This window comes from Etheostoma cragini, chromosome 8 (assembly GCF_013103735.1).
Source record: "Etheostoma cragini isolate CJK2018 chromosome 8, CSU_Ecrag_1.0, whole genome shotgun sequence".
In the NCBI taxonomy this organism is placed as follows: domain Eukaryota; kingdom Metazoa; phylum Chordata; class Actinopteri; order Perciformes; family Percidae; genus Etheostoma; species Etheostoma cragini.
In genome coordinates, this window is record NC_048414.1 from 8,804,797 (window position 1) to 8,823,090 (window position 18,294).

Below are 18,294 nucleotides of genomic sequence, written 5' to 3' on the forward strand. Positions count from 1 at the left end.
TAACCGGACCTTTAGAAATCTTGATAATAGCGAGAGGACAATTCACCTCAAAATAGGGAAAATGATTCTCACCACAGATCCACCTTCTGCCATTCATCACCAATGATTAGTTAGAAACAAAGAAAGGGATTTATCTAGAATTTTTGAACAGAAACAATGCACCCCCCACCCACCCCCACGGTCACATGCAAATCTACACACAACATACAGTTGATTCATTCCTATTCAGTACGTGGAAAGCGTGAGTGAGAAGTGTGGGAGAGCAAGTGATGTGTGGGCGTGTGGAAGAGTTATGTCATGCGTGATGTGTGAGAGGCAGAATCGGTCTCTCTTTGGAAAGCGCCAGATTTGGCTTTATTGCAGACACACACACACACACACACACACACACACACACAGGATACATTCATCAGCACAATCTCCATCTGGGGATATAGGCTGTAGCTTTGTCGTGGGCTCGTAAATGGTCCGGAAATCCTTTTAGTAATCTTAGACTGCTTATATCTACCTCATCCACACAATCTGGTACTTGGAAATCGTTTTGGTGCACACAATAAGTGATAACCCTCTTCCTGTTTCTGTGGAGTATCAGAAAAGAACTGATGTCAATGCAAGCCTACAGTACAGTTCTTAGATGCTGCTACTCCTTATTTGTTGGGAGATGTAACTACATGTTTTCTATAACCCGTGGGCCTCTATAAATTCTGAGAAAAATATGCAATTGTCGGTTCTTTTTTTAAACACATGACAGTAAACAAACAGCTGTCTAAAAATCAGAGTTTATCAGGAATATTTTTGCTTTCATCCTGTTCCACAAGTGAGTCGTGTTTGTCAGTCAACAATATTATGTAAGACTGTAAGACAGCAGGCAATCACCAGATGCGGCACCATCATGTTCTTTTCTTTTGATCTCTCGTCAGTTTAAATGCAATAATGACAATCTCCTGTGTCACCATGCTTTTCTCTCCCACGCACTTTCTGATAACGCCAGACCAGACTTAAATCCTGCGCTCACACATCTGAAGCATAATAGACTTTAACAACATCACTAGAAGAACCCCAACATGAATTGCCTGCTCTCGTTTGAGGAGTGAAAAGTATTTAAACTGCTTATGGGAAACATTTTGAAAAGGTTGAATATTAAAACATATGTCACCTGTGGGTTCCTTTTGTTTGGCTTTACAACATGTTTAGTATGTCAATTTACATGATGGACTGATAAAATTTAAATGAAGCACACATTAATTCCAGTACACATGCATGGCTGAAATTGAAAGCTGATCTCCATGAGTAAAAACCTATCCTGTTTAAGGTTCAGGTGTCTGGAGCATATATTTATAGAAAGAGAAGTGGGGTACATCCTGGACAGGTCCCCAGTCCATCACACAACCAATACAGACAAATACATTCACATCACCTTGTAGTAGTTTCATTTGGGCTGCACCTAGCTGCAAGTCTTTTAACTGAGGGAAGTGACGCACATAGCTTTGAATCCAAGACCTGCTAAAGAGGCAGCAGAGCATACCATTGAGTCACATAGCTGCCATGCATGGGAAAACCCCAGAGTCCTCAGAGTTAATGCTAACTAATGATGTACTTCTCCCTGAATTCCATTTTCCAAGTTGTCAATATAGACATGAGGGCATGTACAATCTGACAGTTGACCAGGTTCCTCTGTGGGGCTCCCTATGCAGCATTGCCTCTCTGCTCACTAACACATGCACCATTGCCAAGACATTTAAAGAGCATTTGTATTCTCCTCTGCACAATGGAGCCTGTTCCCAGCACCCACACACACCTATCGTCCTCTCTCCCTCTCTTCCTCTATCTGGCTCTCTCATTCGCAAACACACTCAAGCAAACAGAGTTCAGAAGCAGTACTTATCTCTCTCTCATTTTAATTAAGCTGACACACTGGAGCATAATGCTGCCTAGCTGTTTCTGACTCCCTCGGCTCTAATTCTCATGGATGAGACTGCAACTTCCACAACAACAACAGTAACCAGTCACTGAAAAAGTGTTTCAGTCAAGGAAATAGTTTGCAAAAAGACACACCTCTGACGTTGACCCTTGAGGAAGGCAAAGCAGTTTTTCCCCGGCATTGTTTTCTCTGGGGCAGAGCCGGAGAGGTGTGGAGCAGTAACCTGCATGGAGGTGGGTTGCTGTTCTCTCTAGGTCTTTAGGCCTCTGTGCCTGTGTGTTTGGCAGGGTCACTATGTAATCTATACAGTAACCTGATCGCACACACTTTGCCAGTGTCATTAAATTTACATATCTGCACTCACAACACTACTCTCTAGATGGAACCATAAGACCGGTGGATTGCACCAAAATGACAAATGGAAAATTAAAGTGTGTTATTTAGGACTTAATATATAATGTAACTAGTATTATGTGAGCTAGCATATTGTTTGCATTATACCAATTAGAAAATATATGAAGCCAATATGTTAATATGAATACACATTAATTATATAAATATAGTAATATAGTAATATATATATATATATATCTATATAGAGTAGTATACATATATATACTGTATAGATATATATTATTCACAGACTGATTCAAGCCAGTCCTTTATCACACATTATAAACATTCCAATAAATGTAATTGACTGATAGCTTGATTGCATTAGAATGGGCATGATCCGCAGGTAGAGTTACCAAGCCTTGGCAGTCTGCTGAGCCCAAGGCAGCATGGTTTTTGCTGTGCCTTCTCCCTCCCTTACTCTCCATCATGCCAGAACACAGCACAAGTCTCTAAAGCCACTCAGTCTTTTTTTCCCGACGAGTGACCACAGCTACGTCCCATACTAAAAATACTCTTAAAGGAGCAGTGTCCACAGGCATCAGTAGACCCTCATCGCCTCTTCCCCTAGTCTTATCTTGCTTTTTCCACCAGCCCCTCCCTTGCCTGCCAATTCACAGGAGAATTCTACGGATAACACAGTTCACGCCCTCAAATCCTACAAATCAGTGAGCAGGAAATCACTGCTGATCAGAGTCGGATTGACAAAAGATAGAAAGGTTGGGTGAGAAAAAAAATGAGAGTGTAAATAGACGGGTACGGGTCCAAAAATACATTTGATGATGGAAATGAGGGCACTAAATTGATAAATGCCATAAAGATAAGAATAATGTCAATGGCCGATGCAAGGACAGGAATGGAGTGGGGAAAGAGTCTCAACAATGCGGATGTAAAGGGAGGGAGATGTGGCAGAGCTGCAGATGCTTCCGTGCTCATGTAACCATTTATTAGAACTGGCAATATCCTGAAGTTAAACGTGTCTCTTCCATCAGACACATCTTGCCATTAGTAATCCCTAATACTAAGGCTATGGGAAGTGCGCTCATCTGCATTCTGTTCACAGCAATCCTCTACCATTATGTAGTCAGAGTGGACAAGACTCTGAAATACAAATGTAACCAAAAACATTTCCACCCTAGCACTAAATATTGCTGTTTGGTGAAAGGTGTTGTTTGCTGTTCAACAGGAAGATGGACTTTAGAATGCTTGTCGAGGTGCTGTAATAAGGTCTAGACTGCAGGCTGTATATAATTGAAGAGGTGTAAAAGAAGATAGGGGTTTAGACTACCAGAGGACTCCTACCTCCAGTGTACAGTGTCAGAGGCCAACCTTGCATAGTAACATACAAGTACAGTACCCATAGTGCATAAAGGTTTACATGAGTGCACTTTTCAAATGCAAGGTAAGATTTATAAGTAAGTTTGTTTAGGCTTTTCATCATATCTGAAAGTGTTCGCACCTCTCAAGTCTATTCACCCTTCAGCGTTTACAGTACAAATCACACGTACTTTACATTACTGCTAACCCATTTTTAAATGTTAACTTTATTGTTTTAGATATTTGATTTATATTTAGTAATTTTAGGCTGCTTTTTATTCATATCACAACAGTATAAAAAACAACTTGAAACTTACTTTTTTAGTCCTTCAAAATGAGCACCATTTTTGATTGTTGTTTTGTGGTACCCTCTCTATGCTAAACTATGGTAATGCAGTTATAAGGGCCCATCTACTTAAAAAGCCTGCACTGCAGTGCCACATAGAAAAACAAAACAAAATCAACAATCAAACAATCATGAATGCACCCAATCACTCAGATACTGGTGTAATCCTCTAAGTGTAGAATTCTACAAATAGTGGCAAAGCTAAATGTCAATGAGTGGACAATTGCACTTGTAATTGCTCGGTTTATAGGTAAACTTGACTTTGACTCACTCTTTTAGTAGTGCTCTCTTGCTACTTGAAAGCTACAGGTGAAAAAGAGAAGATGACCTTGCATGTGTGCGTAAGTGTGTCTCCCAATGATTTGTAAGATGGAGATCATGGAGAATAAGAGGCATCACTTTCTGGTGTGCTTTTCATTGGCAGTTATACAATGTACTCTAATATCACCTTCACTGGCACCTGCTTGGCGTAAGACTGTGAAAGCAGATAAACTGTACCAACTGGGGTGTGTGTGTGTACATATGTGCATGTGGTGTGTGTGTGCATTTGTGTTTATGTGTGTGTGTGCGTGTGTGTGTGCACGCTTGTGTGTGCGATTGAGTGTGCACACTGTACTCAACCTTCCCAGGGAGAGGATCCATTCTCTCATCAAATATTCACCAGCAACCACACAGGCTCCCAGCTGCCTGCTGCTGTAATGTGCACACATTGCTGTGTTATGGGTTCCTTATACATTCACTTGAAAAAATGCCCCATAAAATGTTTGAACACTCCATTATGAGGATCATTTTTCACATTTATGCAGTTCAGCTTCAAGTGTAACTGTCGTATACCTACACCTGGATTCAGCAAATCTCCTACTTGAATGTGAGCTGGCGAGTTGGCCAGAAGGTGAATAAAAAGTAAATTCCCACTCAAAAATATGTGCTCATGCGCTTCCAGAGTATCTAGCAGGTGTTTGTATAATACTCCACCCTAACATGCATGCCATGTTTGTCTATCAAGGTAGTAGTGATAAACATGAACTAATGAAGCCAAGATTACTGTAAGGTGTAAGCGTTTGATTCACAGGCCTATGTCTAGGGGAGAACAAATGTTTGCATTTATTCTACTTCTGCCTATACCTGTCTTATTTATACTTACTTGTTTACATTGGTGGTTTGTATTCAGCCATGTGTCATGATCCACTTGCATCTAATGCATGCAATTGTAAATGAAAGGAGAATAAATAACATGTTTGACTTGAAACGGATGTGACTCAAATATGAACCTATAAATTATTCATGTCTAAACTTCATAACCAAAAATGGAAACTTGTGCTGAAGCGCAATGGCGGAACAAATAAACAGGCAGCCTAAAATGCATGGTATTACAATGAAAAGCAGAAATGTGAATAACATTAATGATGATAATGATGATGCTCACTGTTATATGTCTTGTAGAAGAGCAATGCAGTGTACAGATGTGCCTAAGTGTAACAAACACATATTCTAAATTTAAATTCTCAGATTGGATGAGATTATAATTTCCTATAGTTTAGTGTTTTAATACTGAAAGAACACAGAAAACATAACCTCTTTTACAGATACTGAGACATAATTCATAATTTACTTCAGGTGTGGAAAAACAGGCAGCCCCAGTGAAAGTCTGTTTATTACACCCACAGATGAAGATGCCCAGTATAGCCTTTGTAATAGTACTATTCCATTGGGAATTTTAATTTCATAGCTGACTTGTTTCATGTTATCACAAAATTCTGTCCGCTCCGACTGGTGCTACAAACACAATTGCTTTGTTTGAGGGACATTGTGAGAAAAGAATCAATGAAAATCTCTTCAACATACGTTAGTACATACAAATATAACCAATTTGCAAATATATTATATGCAAACATGAATATTTGATGAAGTCTTTGTATGGACTGTTGAGGCAAATTTGAACAATTAGATTAAATTCATCAGTCATTTCTACTGGGTGTCAAAAGTAAAGCTGAATGTTAATCAGGGATGTACAGTATGCCATTTCAGATCAATCTAATTGCATCACTTATTAAGTTTAAGTGTACTACAAGACACTTTGAAGAATTTTTCTAAAAATGTCTCTCAGTGTGAACAATCTGCTTAATACTTTTAATGAGATCACTCAAATAAATCCCTACTTTTTATGTGGAAGCAACATCTATTGGAACCTTGCAGCCTTAAGCAGTGTCTCTTTCAAGCAGCTTTGAGTGGGCCTGCTCATTCAGCGTCAGGTAAAATGTTGTCTTGAGCTTTGTGTTTTTATTTTTGTCATTTAGAAAGAATAATTTAGGGGATATAGAGGGAAAAAAGGAAGAAAAGAGTTGTTTTCTGGTGTGGTAGACTCATTTAATGCAGATGTTACTTTTAAATCAATTTGGAATTTGTTGGTTTATTCATAAACATTGACCTTTTTGAGAACAAACAGTTATACGTACAGTACATATACACATGTAATATACAAAGATGCCCAAACATTCACTCTTTCATGTTCTTTTTTTGCTATCACATGGTTAGTTAGGACGTTATAATAGACTGACAAAGAGTAAGCAAGAGAGAGAGAGAAAGAGAAAGAGAGAGAGAGAGAGAGAGAGAGAGAGAAATCTGGGCAGGTATATTGATTAGACCAGCAGTGCAGCTCAGTCAACACCCAACTCACTCGGGTGGAAGATTGCCTTCAATATGTGCTTACTTAATCACTTACAAGGCCTTGAATTTCCAATACATGCATTTCTTCAGCTCTAGACATCTTTCGGTATATTCAGCTTTAGCTACATTATGGAGTAGTTCCTGTTACTACACTGCGTCCGTCAATCATTTCATACACTTATTTCATATACTCACAGTCAAGTTTTGCAAGTGATCTTATAGTGAAACCACTGGTATCCTATGTGTGTTGTGGTATAGCCTTTTTTCAATGCTACACTTTCTGATTTTTATAGCGTCATTATGGTTCGTTGATTGATTGGACGTGTTGGTTGTTTTACAGGCCTTGGCCAGCTGTTGGCGCTGCCACGGTGCAGAGGTCAGAGTGATGTAATAAGAAAGATGCAGGGATAAAGAGATGGATTAGAGGAGAGAGCAACCCCCACAGGGACACAGATGTAGTGATTACACCCAGATTAATGACACAACACTCTGTGTCACACACATGCACACTTATTCATGATGTGCATTACTCTACTGGAACATAACATACTTTAACACAGAGACAAACTACTCAAACACAGTTTCATAAATTATATTTCAACATTCTTCTGGAAATACATTTCAAAAATATATTTTTTTAAATGTTTAGCTGTGGTAAACAGGATAACTCATTAATACCAGTCTGTGATGTTTACTTTCATTGTGTTTTAGGGCATCTGTGTTTCTTCATCAGGTACCTGTCCCACTTCTCTTGGCAGACTTAAGGATCAGGTTGCCAGTTCAGGCAGCAATATAATTCAAAGACTAGTTGGTCCCTCGGGAGGCAAAGCCCCGAAGTGAGGAGAGAGTAGAGATTTACATCACACTTCTCCCCTGTGTAGTTCCTCTGTTTCCTTTCCCTCTCCTTTTCCTTGTCACTGCTTCACTCACTTCACACTTTCTCTCTCACTGATTCACACTGCCGTCTCTGCTCTCCCTTCGCCATCAGCAGTAGGAAAAAGCCAGATGATCTATGCCTCCAATCTTTCTCACTCCCTTGGCTGTCCTCTCTGGCATGTGTGAGCTGTGGCAGGCGTCTTTTTATACAAAGAATTATAAAGAGGAACATAAATACACATACTGGTGCAGCCTAGTGAATCATGGTAAATTAATGAATTGCATTTTTATTAGGCTGTATCTTGTAAATGCTTTTGGAAGCCATATGTGGGACACAACAAAGGTTATCTATGCAGACAGATTTTTCAAGAACAATTACAAAATTAAGTTTTGCAGGGGTCAGTTCAACCTGTCCTGGTGCTGGTTATTTAATGTTCTAACTGCTAGGGGTGGGGGGTACTGTAGCTCAGAGACAGCTGTGTCAGCGAGATAACACTTAGTGCATGTTGACACGGTGTTTGTGTGTACAGTGTGTTCATGTCTATATTATTTCAGACGCACTTTCTGTGTTTTTTTTGTGTATGTCCTCATCATATCTATTGGGGACAAATGTATGTATTATGCATATAATATAAAGTCCCTTTTGTTCTAATCTGATGTTGCAGGGCAACCTACTGCCTGTGCCTTTACTGATAGTATTTCCCCTTTACTTATCGGATCACTTAAATGCGGAGAGTATTGTATTTAAAGTGTTTAACCTTAACTCTTTGCACTTTTTGCAACTGTTGAAAACATCTAGAGATAAAAACCAAGACTTGCTCTGTCTGGACACATAAACATAAAAATTTGATAAAATGGCCACATATTGGAGTAAATCCAACATGGCAAATCTTTTGGAAATATTAAAAGCACTGAGGTGCGACGGAGCGCTGTAATAAGAACCTACATGAAGACTGAGGACGTAAATCCAGAATGTGAACATCAATTTATTTTCCAGAGGCTTTAATCTGTAGCTTACAAGTCAGGATGAAAGACTGATCAAGAGTTAATGTAGTGAATGGTATGAAAGCAAGAGACATTTTACCATGGTGGTGTTTGCCTTGCGTATCACGGATAAGACTAAAGCAACGGCAGAAGAGAGACAGAGAGAGAGAGAGAGAGAGAGCAAGAGAGCGAGCAAGAGCGATGGAGATCAGTTTCTATCTGCCGTGCTTTTATTCTTATTTACCATCAAGACTTCTATGCAAACCCCCAAAAAGTCCCCAAAACATGTACACATAAACAAAAAACATTGTACACACCGACAGAATGTGGAGTGTTAATGGCTGTCGAGGCTCTTTTATTCTTTGTCCGCCAATGTTTATTATGCTACGCCTCACAAATTCTCCTTCCTCTCCGAAATTTTTACTTGTAATAAAGCGTTCTAGTGCATTGGCTCCTGATAGAAACAGCACTGCGTGGGGGCAACGAAAGTGGCAGGAAAAACGTAGATGGGTGCCAATGGAGGAAAAGGATAATCACTGTCATCTTCACACAGTGACGGACATGTACAGCAGCCTGTTTATCAGTGACCTTTGACATTTTAATCTCTTTGTTGCTGAATGGATTTACAGTATTTCATTACATGTAATTGACCTCTTGAAACTCAAAACGATTTTAGAAGAAAACGTGTGCAGCTCCAACTCTCTATTATTGCATTTGTTCCCAAATGGCATTTTACTGTGGGGTCAGAAGCTCCATCCAGCTGGCAAATGCCAGCTTCAGTCCCTGCAGAGAAGAAGGCTCTTTTAAGCTTAACTAAGAGGGCCAGTATACATTAGAGTGTGATCTATTAGTGGCTACAGGGAGCATGGCTTGAAGGGGCCAGAGTAACAGTGTTAAAACTTGACAGAGAGAGAGAGAGAGAGAGAGAGAGAGAGAGAGAGAGAGAGAGAGAGAGAGAGAGAGAGAGAGAGAGAGAGAGAGTAAGAGAGCTTTGATGAGGAGGGGAACTGAACTGGTTCAGAGCCTGTTGCTATGGTAGCCATGTGGAATATATCAGCAGCATGAATTCCATTCTCAAATGCCTTCAGCCCCCCACAGACTCAGGTAGACCTAGACAGAATTTGAATGAGTGTGGTGTCCTAGTGTACAGCTCAAAAAAGTATAATCATTCCTTACCGGTTGCACTAGACTTAGTATTTCACGAGCATACGGCACATTCTACAATATTAGGAAACATAGCAACTTTTGTATTCTTGTTAACAGTAGTTGCCCGAAAAAACAAAACAAAAACTTACATATGAAAATGTATGTTTTAATCTAAGTGACACGCCTCTCTCCTGACCTCTTTACATTCTTCTTCATTGGCTCGGACTCTCAGTATGTCTGTGCGTGGACGTGGACTGAGTATACTTTGTCATTATTGATGACTAAACCACAGAGGTGAAACGAGGGAAGGATAGTCCATCTTTTTTTTAATGTCAGGTATTTATAAGAGGTATAGCAGACGCAGCATTTTCAATCCAAGTCAAAGCTCTTAGTTGAAGAATATTCAAGGAGAATGACGCCATAAGGCCTTGACAGAGACCAAGCGATTGTTTTTACCTCATTATAAATACGAGAAATACAACAAGGTCAAATTTCTAAAGTGACAAATAAGGCACAACATGGAAAAAGAGGTGGATCCTCCAGACTATATTGTTAGCACAACCACTACAATGCATTTTACTGTAACATCCGATTGTTTGATGTTTCTGTAATTTTAGGATTAACTGAATATTCATGAGGAAGACTCATCACTTTCGCTAATGGCATGCTTGGATGGTCACCCTAACATTTATTTGTATAATTCTTTTCTTCTGAGGGGAATGTGGAGTTGTAATTACGATTCCCATCTGCACCATTATTACAGACGAACAAAAGAGGGTAAATGAAACAGGAGGGAACAAGTAAGAGAGGGAGAAATAGGGAGCAGCTAGCAGTGAAGAATGACTTTTTGTATACACAGTAATAGATACCAGATGTGCACACAAAGACCACCCTAAATTGAGAAAAATACAATACGCAATACACAATACTGTTGGTACATTTGATCACAACTGTAGATGTAAATGTACACACAGACAATAACAATAATATCTACTGATAGGAACACTTTTCATACTACTGTTACTGTTTTCACAAGTGCTTAAATAGTAGTTTATTCCATTGAGGGCATACTTATAATTAAAACATCCCTCAAATATCCATAATAGTGGCATTGCAATATCTTACTGTATGCATTGGCTTGCTGTGGCCATTATAACCACACACGCCACAGCCATGACCATGTTATAATCAAATTATCAGCATAATATAGCTCAAGGCATTTTTCACTGTACAAAAACAACACTATATTTTCCAGTTCATGACATCTAAAAACAACTACATAACTCAAAGTAAAGACCAAGAAAATAAGTTATCAAAGTACCAAAAAAGATTTGAAGGCCATTATCTTTAACATAGTTTCTATCATAATAGATACAGTAAGAGTTTGTCATATTGAGCCATTGAAGGAGAGGTGGGGCATAGGTTTAGTGTAGCAAGTCTCTGTGTGCGTTTGGATTGACAGCTGGGTTTGGATGTGTTGGTCCACAGGAGCTAATAAATTATATTCTGTCTCAGATCAGAGGCAATGTCACTAAATCAGTTGTCAATCTCTTCCCAGGTCCTCTGCTCTTTTGCTGACATGTATTGTATTCACCTTTATATTTGCCTTTTAAAATAAGTACAAACATCACAGTCAAACTACTGATACCATAAATGTAGCTACAACAGCTAGACAGCCTGCTACAGATGTTTTTTTACTGTGAAAACCTTTGACATGGTAGAAACACTGAGGAAGTCTGACCTTTAGACCGTGTGTGTGTGTGCTTGTGTGTGTGCTTGTGTGTGTGTGTGTGTGTGTGTGTGTGTGTGTGTGTGCGTGTGTGTGCAGTCAATCTCGATTCTTCTCAGGCGTCTAATGTGTGCCTGGGCGCTCGGTGGGAGTTCTCCTCTCCTTTCCCTTTCCCTCTCTTCTCGCCACCCGGGGGAACATACTTCCTTTTGGTCTTTTTACGTTTTTTAACAGAGCACCACACTCTCTCACAGTACTCCTCTACTCTCTGGGCATCCCCGTAGCCTATCAGCTGGAGAAACTCTTTGTACCACAGCTTTGAGTGGGGGCCTGGGACTGAGGGTGGCACCAGAGCCCTGGGGCTGATACTGGGGCCTGGTGAGTGGCCCATAGAGGAGTGGCATAGAGGTGCAGCTTTCTCTCCATCCTCATCGTTAGCCCTGTGGATCGCTGACTCTACCCTCTCCCCTCTGAGCACGTGTAGAGAGATGCGTAATAATGTGTGCACATATCCATGTTCCACAGTCTGGCACACGTACACACCCGCATCGGAGCTTCTCACTCGTAAAAACAGCAGCCCGTGGGAGGTCATGATAATCCGCTCATCACCTCGAACCTACATGACGATAAAAAGCCATTGATGTAACCATTATTAAAGTCAATTCAGACGGCTGCATTTGGTCTTCTCCCAGGAGGAATCTACAGAACTAAAGGATACATTAAGGAATGATGGAACATCAATAGTGCACTAAATACAGTGACTTCTGTGAGGTATGCTGTACACTGTGACCATCTCAGGTTTCTGGTTTACTGTACTATACAAAACATGTTTGAATATAATGTTTGCATACAGTATATTCTGATTAAATGAATTTTATAAGGTTTTGAGATATATGGCGGTGAGGCTTCAAAATGAACCAAAACTATTTGTACAATTAGACAGATCTATAGAGGTTAGAAGAAAAATGTGTTTTTGGAAGTCTAGTACACAATAAGGGTAAGTAGCAAAATCGGATTGAAGTTAACTAACCCTCACCTTCACTATGCAACTTTCTTTTCATATCTGTGTTGTGGTGCATTATATTTTCAGTATAAACATAATATTAATAACGATAATAACAATAATGCATGTTTACATTTGTATTTTTTCATGTATAGGTTCATTGAACTCACCTCATGTTTCTCTTTGTCTTGCTGTAAGAACCAGAGTACTTTTGCTTGGAGTGATCTAGGGACACACTCGAGTAAAGTGCTGTTGCTCTCCACACCGTACACCAGCCTCTCTTCCCCTCTGGGCCATTGTTCATCTACACACACAAACACAAACACGCACACACACAGACACACAAACACAAAAAAATGACAGTGAGGCAAGAGAGATTGCAATGAACTGACTTGACCTTTTTATTAGCTGACAAGAGTGGATTGTTGTACCCAATCCATCGCCTCGGTACAAACTCACTAAACTCTTAGTTTTAACTGCAATGACACATGAAGAGTTCATATTTTTTCCTATTCAGTCTAGTGCTTCTAAAGATCTGCATCATTCCCTTGCTTGCGCGCAGTATTCGTCTGGCACATTTTTTGATAGCGGTGAATACACACAAGCATGCACACACACACACACACACACACACACACACACACACACATCACACAGCCATTTTATACACAGTCATTTTATACACTAACCATCAATTTGCAGCCCATTGCACAGCTGGACGGCGTTGCCATGGCGAACATCTTGCCGCCTGAATCGTCTGCTGAGATGGGAACGAGGGAAATAGAGAGGGAGAGTAATTCTTAAAATGTGATGAAAGTGCAAGAGATTGGTGAAAGGAAATAAAAAGAAATCAAAAAAGGAGAAGAGAATACTGATAGTCATCACTCAACACCCGGCTGTCATGTCTCTCAGACTCTATGATAACAACTTAGCAAACCAGATTCAGAGCATTGTGACATTCAGAGCAAGAGGCTATGATGGACTGAAGAGCTATGAAGTACTGGAAAGGGTGTGAAGAGCTGGCATACACAATACATGCACGCAGACACGCAGACACACACACACACACACACACACACACACACACACACACACTCAAACACAACATCTGCAGGTTGAATAGATGGGTTCTGTTTTAATGTGTGCTGTTACCTTTTGGTGTAAACCCCTGCAGGGTAGTATCTGGAGCAGGTTAGACCATCCCAGGCACAGTAGGGGTCTCTGGCCAGACAACAATCAGCACATTCTGAGCCATAGAGGTCACACTGATGCAGTCTCACCTGAGCCACACCCACTTCTGACCCGACATACAGCTGTTGCTGTGGACCCAACAGCATGGACCATTAATATTAAGACACAGTTTTCATATGAAGACACATGTCTGTAATTCATTCAAGTGGATTATATAGCCGCCATATAGTAGGTAGGCAACAGTACATATATGTATTAAATCATTGCAAAGTAATGGAAAGTGTTCCAATGTTAACAAATTTTGGTTAAACAACAGAATTGCATGAATGAACAACAATGTGAAGATTCAGATGTTCCTCTTACCATTTTAGGTGAGATTATGATCTCTTTTATTGGTGCTGCCACCTGCAACCAGGACACAACTGTTATTCCAACAGACTTTAAGATCTTTGTCGCTGAAGGCCTTTTTTAAATTAAAATGGCAGCAGCAACTGCTTGCAAGCACGTTTTTAAATATTACTGATCTAAGTAGAATTTATAGTCAAATCATTATGAAAATCATACTTGCGGCCCTCTGATGATGGAAAGGAAGTAAATCAGCAATCAGTGTTTTCAAAATACTACACATTATTGCACAACTGCAGTGATAACAATAGTTACATTTTGTAACTCCCGATTCTAGGCGTAGCCCTCTAAGAGCTGTCGCTATTGGGTGAACCCCTTCGCGCATGCGCAGTGGTGAAGATTTCTTTCGTGCCCTTGTGCCCAGCATGGGCCTCTATTACGTCCGCGGTTACGGACCCGCAACCATAGATCTGCAACATCAGCGGAAACAGACGCCCTAGCGAGAACTTCGTAATTCTCCGCTGTTATGAACTCCAGTTCTTCCAACGGGAAGGAGGGAGATGCGGCAAGGGAACCGTCTTTGAGGGATTGAGTCAGCGGACTCGTACCTACCAAAGAGATCCCCTCCCCGGTGGTATCTTTTCTTTACCTGACTGTCCACTCTGCGCTCCTGTTCCTCCACCAGTAAGCGGCCGCGGAACAGCTGGCGGCCGGCGGGGTGCTAGCCCAGCTGTTTGTCCAACTGATTGTCATTGAAGAAAAATAAGGAGCAGTTCTATGGTCGCACAAGTGTAATACACAGTAACTGCGGACGTAACTGCAGACATTATAAGGCGTGAAAGAAATCTCTACGACTGCGCATGCGCAAAGGGGTTAAGACAGTAGCTCTTAGAGGGCAAAGCCTATATGAAATAGAATCGACTGTAATATGTATGCAGTAAAAGGCAGAATATGCTTGGTTACATTGTTTTCACATCTTGTTGCTAAAATTAGAGTACCTTGAATACTTGCAGCTCTTCCAGCAGCACCTCCTCCATAGTGTCTGTGTCTTTGTTGTACATGGTAATAACTTTCAACACCACTGAGTCGTCTAATGAAAGTAGACATTAATATTACACTGTTACTTATATTAATGTTTAATAAGCAATTGCATAACGTTATTTTCAAAATATACAGTTTAAAACAGTCTCATTTTATGCAATAACTATTCCACAAATATATCTTTTATTAACATTTGACTTGCTGATAAAACATCACTTTTGATAGCAAAACGTGTATGTGCATTGAACAATTTGTCTTTCGTTTTTAAAATTGTAACATGCATATTGCATTCTGGACAAAGCACAATAGGTATTCATTCTTTACAGTGTGTGTACCAGTGCCGATGTAGAGAACATTGTAGTGCCCATCCTGGGCTTGGACTCTGTCCACAGCGATCTGGGTCAGCTTTCTTCTGCCTGGCTCTGTCTGCAGCAGGACAGGTCTACGGTGCTGGGGAAGGACTGGACGGTACATCACAGGATGAGAGCGCACAAACCGCAAAACCTCATCGGGAAACTCCTTGGAACTGGAGAAGCCACCGCCATTCACTTTACTGGCACACTGTTAACGAAAAGGTGTGACAGAAATACAGGGAGTAAAGGAATGAGAAGGGACAGGAGGGCCATAAATTACATTGGCCCTTCATACAGTGTAGTAAAAAAGCTGACATTCTTTAGTCTGGCACAGGCTGTCCCTTTGTGACCTGCTGAGGTAGCTACAACGGTGCTGACATTCACCAGAGCTGTCCTACATGCTCTCAACACTGTCCCTTGCAAAGGACGTCTGTCATGGGCAGAGACTATTAGAGAGTGCAGTGAATGCATAATGTGGGTGCATTCGGGCATGACATCCCATAAACATTATTTTATTCAGACTTTAAGACTCACAGATCCAGGTCGAGGGTAGGGGACTCTGTCCTCATATGGTGTCCAGTGATGCTCAGGTTTCTCTCGGTAGGCAAATGGACCATTAAAGGCTGCTCTTATATCATCCATGTGATAGACACACACTGCATAGCCTTTAAACACCGCACTGCAAAAACAGTTTGTATTAGTGATTTGATAGATAGTCAAATTGTGATTGTATGATGAAATGCTGACGTCACTCTCCACTCACCTTGTTGTGCTAAAGAGGCCAAAGACTTCTGGTTTTTTTCCATCCTTGTTCTTGAGCACAAACACATCCTCTGAAACACAAAAAATAGAAATATTGCCGTTTATTAGTCACGGCATTGTTGTGTTTTAGTAAAAAGTCTTAACAACTGTTCAGTTTTTGAAATGGTCACGTTATTTAATCTATAGATTTGTGTAAAGGTCACGTTAATGTCGTTATTTTTGTGTGTTGATTACGAATTTTGAAGTAATGTATTTCAATGGGAAGCCTATTTCAGTACAGAATAGTATTGAAAGCCGAGGTGGGAGGTTTTTTTCAGAGTGGTGGATGGGTCAAACAACACAGGACTTTCACCCCGGAGACCGAAGATCACATCCCGTGTGTTGCAGTTCCTTTGCGCGTTATTCTCTTCCTAACCACAACCGTCCCTTTGTTGTCGGCGTGTGGCGTTTCATTTCCTTGTTGTTGCGTGCCACTGAGACGGCTGATTATGTCCCAGTGCGAGTTGTTGTCACCGTCCCAACATGTGGCATTTAATTTCCCTGTTGTTGCGTCCCTCAGAGCAGCCTGTGTCGTGGCAGGTCGTGAAATTGTCACGTTTGAAAATCGTGACCTTTACACGAAATTAACAACAGTAATGTGAGCTGTACACAAATCAACAGATCCAAATAACGTGACCATTTCATGAACTGGCGTGAGACCGGGTTGATGGTGAACATGGCAAAACAAGCATCAGCATGATTGTCATTGTGATTGTGAGCATGTTAGCGTACTGACATTAGCATTTAGATCAAAGCACTGCTGGGATAAGTATAGCTTCTAAGAACCGTTAGCACAGTTGAGACAGTTTGTTAAAGTACAGAGCTTTGTAATCCAAGGTATTACAATCACTCCTAACAGATTGAGTAAGAGATCATCCTGCAGCAGACAGACAGGAACGTTTTTTATCCAGATGGATAGAAGAGTCTTGTGGATTTTTAAAATACCTTCAGAACAGCACTGAGCCTTGTTAAATGTTTTTCTGTTTTTCAAAGATTAACCTTTCTTTATGTTTACATAAATTGAATACTTATCTCTGAATGGCAGAGCTTTATAGTTTAAGGAAAATGACAGGTTAACAAGGGGAATACATTTTTTGTCATTTTGCTAACAAGGGGGATGGCGTCACCCCTCAAATCGCCTACTGGTTATCACTACCGCAGGTCGGTAATGTAATACAAGTCTGTAATCCAAATCTTGAAGGATATACTGTAGATGCAGATGTGTACAATACCATCAAGTACGAAAACCCCAAAGTTAAAAATAAATAAGGTGGTGTGTAAAGAGTTCCCTTGTAGCCCCACCAAGTTCATCAAAGTGTGTGTCAATGCAATTTGGTCCAGCCACAGAGCAGATTAGACGAGTTTTCAGGAAGGAGCTCCATCTATTCACCAGCATTCTCTGTCCTCCTTGGTCATTCTGAGAGATGAAGGCAGATATAGGATGTGAGTGCAGTACTTTGGCTGATCTATGGCCAGAAATCTTTCTGCATCATTTGCATTCTCACCGCACAGACTCGCCCCACACGAGTGTACACAGCCTTGTTCCCTCCCTCAGCATCCGTCTCTCGTTCAGTGAAGAAGAAGTAAACTTTATCATCGTCCCTGTCATCGTTGTCAGGAATAATGGCCGACCCCACAAATTTGGGCTCTGTAGGGAGAAGAATTTGTAACAAAAGGCTTGGAATTAAAGTGGATAAAAATAAGTTAAAAACAGTAAGGTAGTGGAGGTAGTGCAAACAGTAAGCCCATAATAAGCTGTTCATTTTAAATTCATAGTCGTAAAAGCGTTCTATGTAGGGATCTCTTTAAAATAGTTAAAACTTTTGTCAAGCTTGGTCCGGAAGAAAACTTTATACATGCAGATGTTGTTTTAAATTCAATGAAAGAAACCAGCATGACCTCATGAATCCTCAATTAGAAACGGTCATGTTAAGAACAGTTAGATTGCCATCATGTGGAATGCAAAGTGTAGTACATCTTTACCAGTGTCACATTTTTTTAACGTTTTACATCCATGAAACTACCAGGTTTGACACATAAGTAAGGAACATAAGCATTTACAAATAAATAACAACACTGCATCTTATTTTCTGAACTGTTACACTATTGTTATGCTATTTTAATACATAATATATATATATATAATATATAATATTATATATATATAATATTATATATATA

At 40.3% G+C, this 18,294-nt stretch overlaps 1 protein-coding gene across 3 annotated transcripts in view; it reads right to left on the reverse strand.

Moving 5' to 3' along the window:
• Positions 1-8,716: 8,716 nt before the first annotated feature.
• Positions 8,717-18,294, reverse strand: part of sema3e (sema domain, immunoglobulin domain (Ig), short basic domain, secreted, (semaphorin) 3E) — a 23,326-nt gene continuing 13,748 nt past the window's right edge. For 2 of the 3 annotated variants that reach the window (XM_034878845.1, XM_034878843.1), the window contains 11 exons: positions 17,619-17,761; positions 17,416-17,530; positions 16,076-16,145; positions 15,847-15,991; positions 15,295-15,520; positions 14,917-15,008; positions 13,937-13,978; positions 13,535-13,701; positions 13,072-13,142; positions 12,553-12,686; positions 8,717-11,995 (listed from right to left, as the gene is read on the reverse strand). In XM_034878845.1, coding sequence (XP_034734736.1) covers positions 11,495-11,995; positions 12,553-12,686; positions 13,072-13,142; positions 13,535-13,701; positions 13,937-13,978; positions 14,917-15,008; positions 15,295-15,520; positions 15,847-15,991; positions 16,076-16,145; positions 17,416-17,530; positions 17,619-17,761 — 1,706 coding nt within the window. In that variant the 3' untranslated portion in view covers positions 8,717-11,494. The remainder of the gene's footprint in view (positions 11,996-12,552; positions 12,687-13,071; positions 13,143-13,534; positions 13,702-13,936; positions 13,979-14,916; positions 15,009-15,294; positions 15,521-15,846; positions 15,992-16,075; positions 16,146-17,415; positions 17,531-17,618; positions 17,762-18,294) is intronic. The other variant, XM_034878846.1, reaches the window with a different exon arrangement.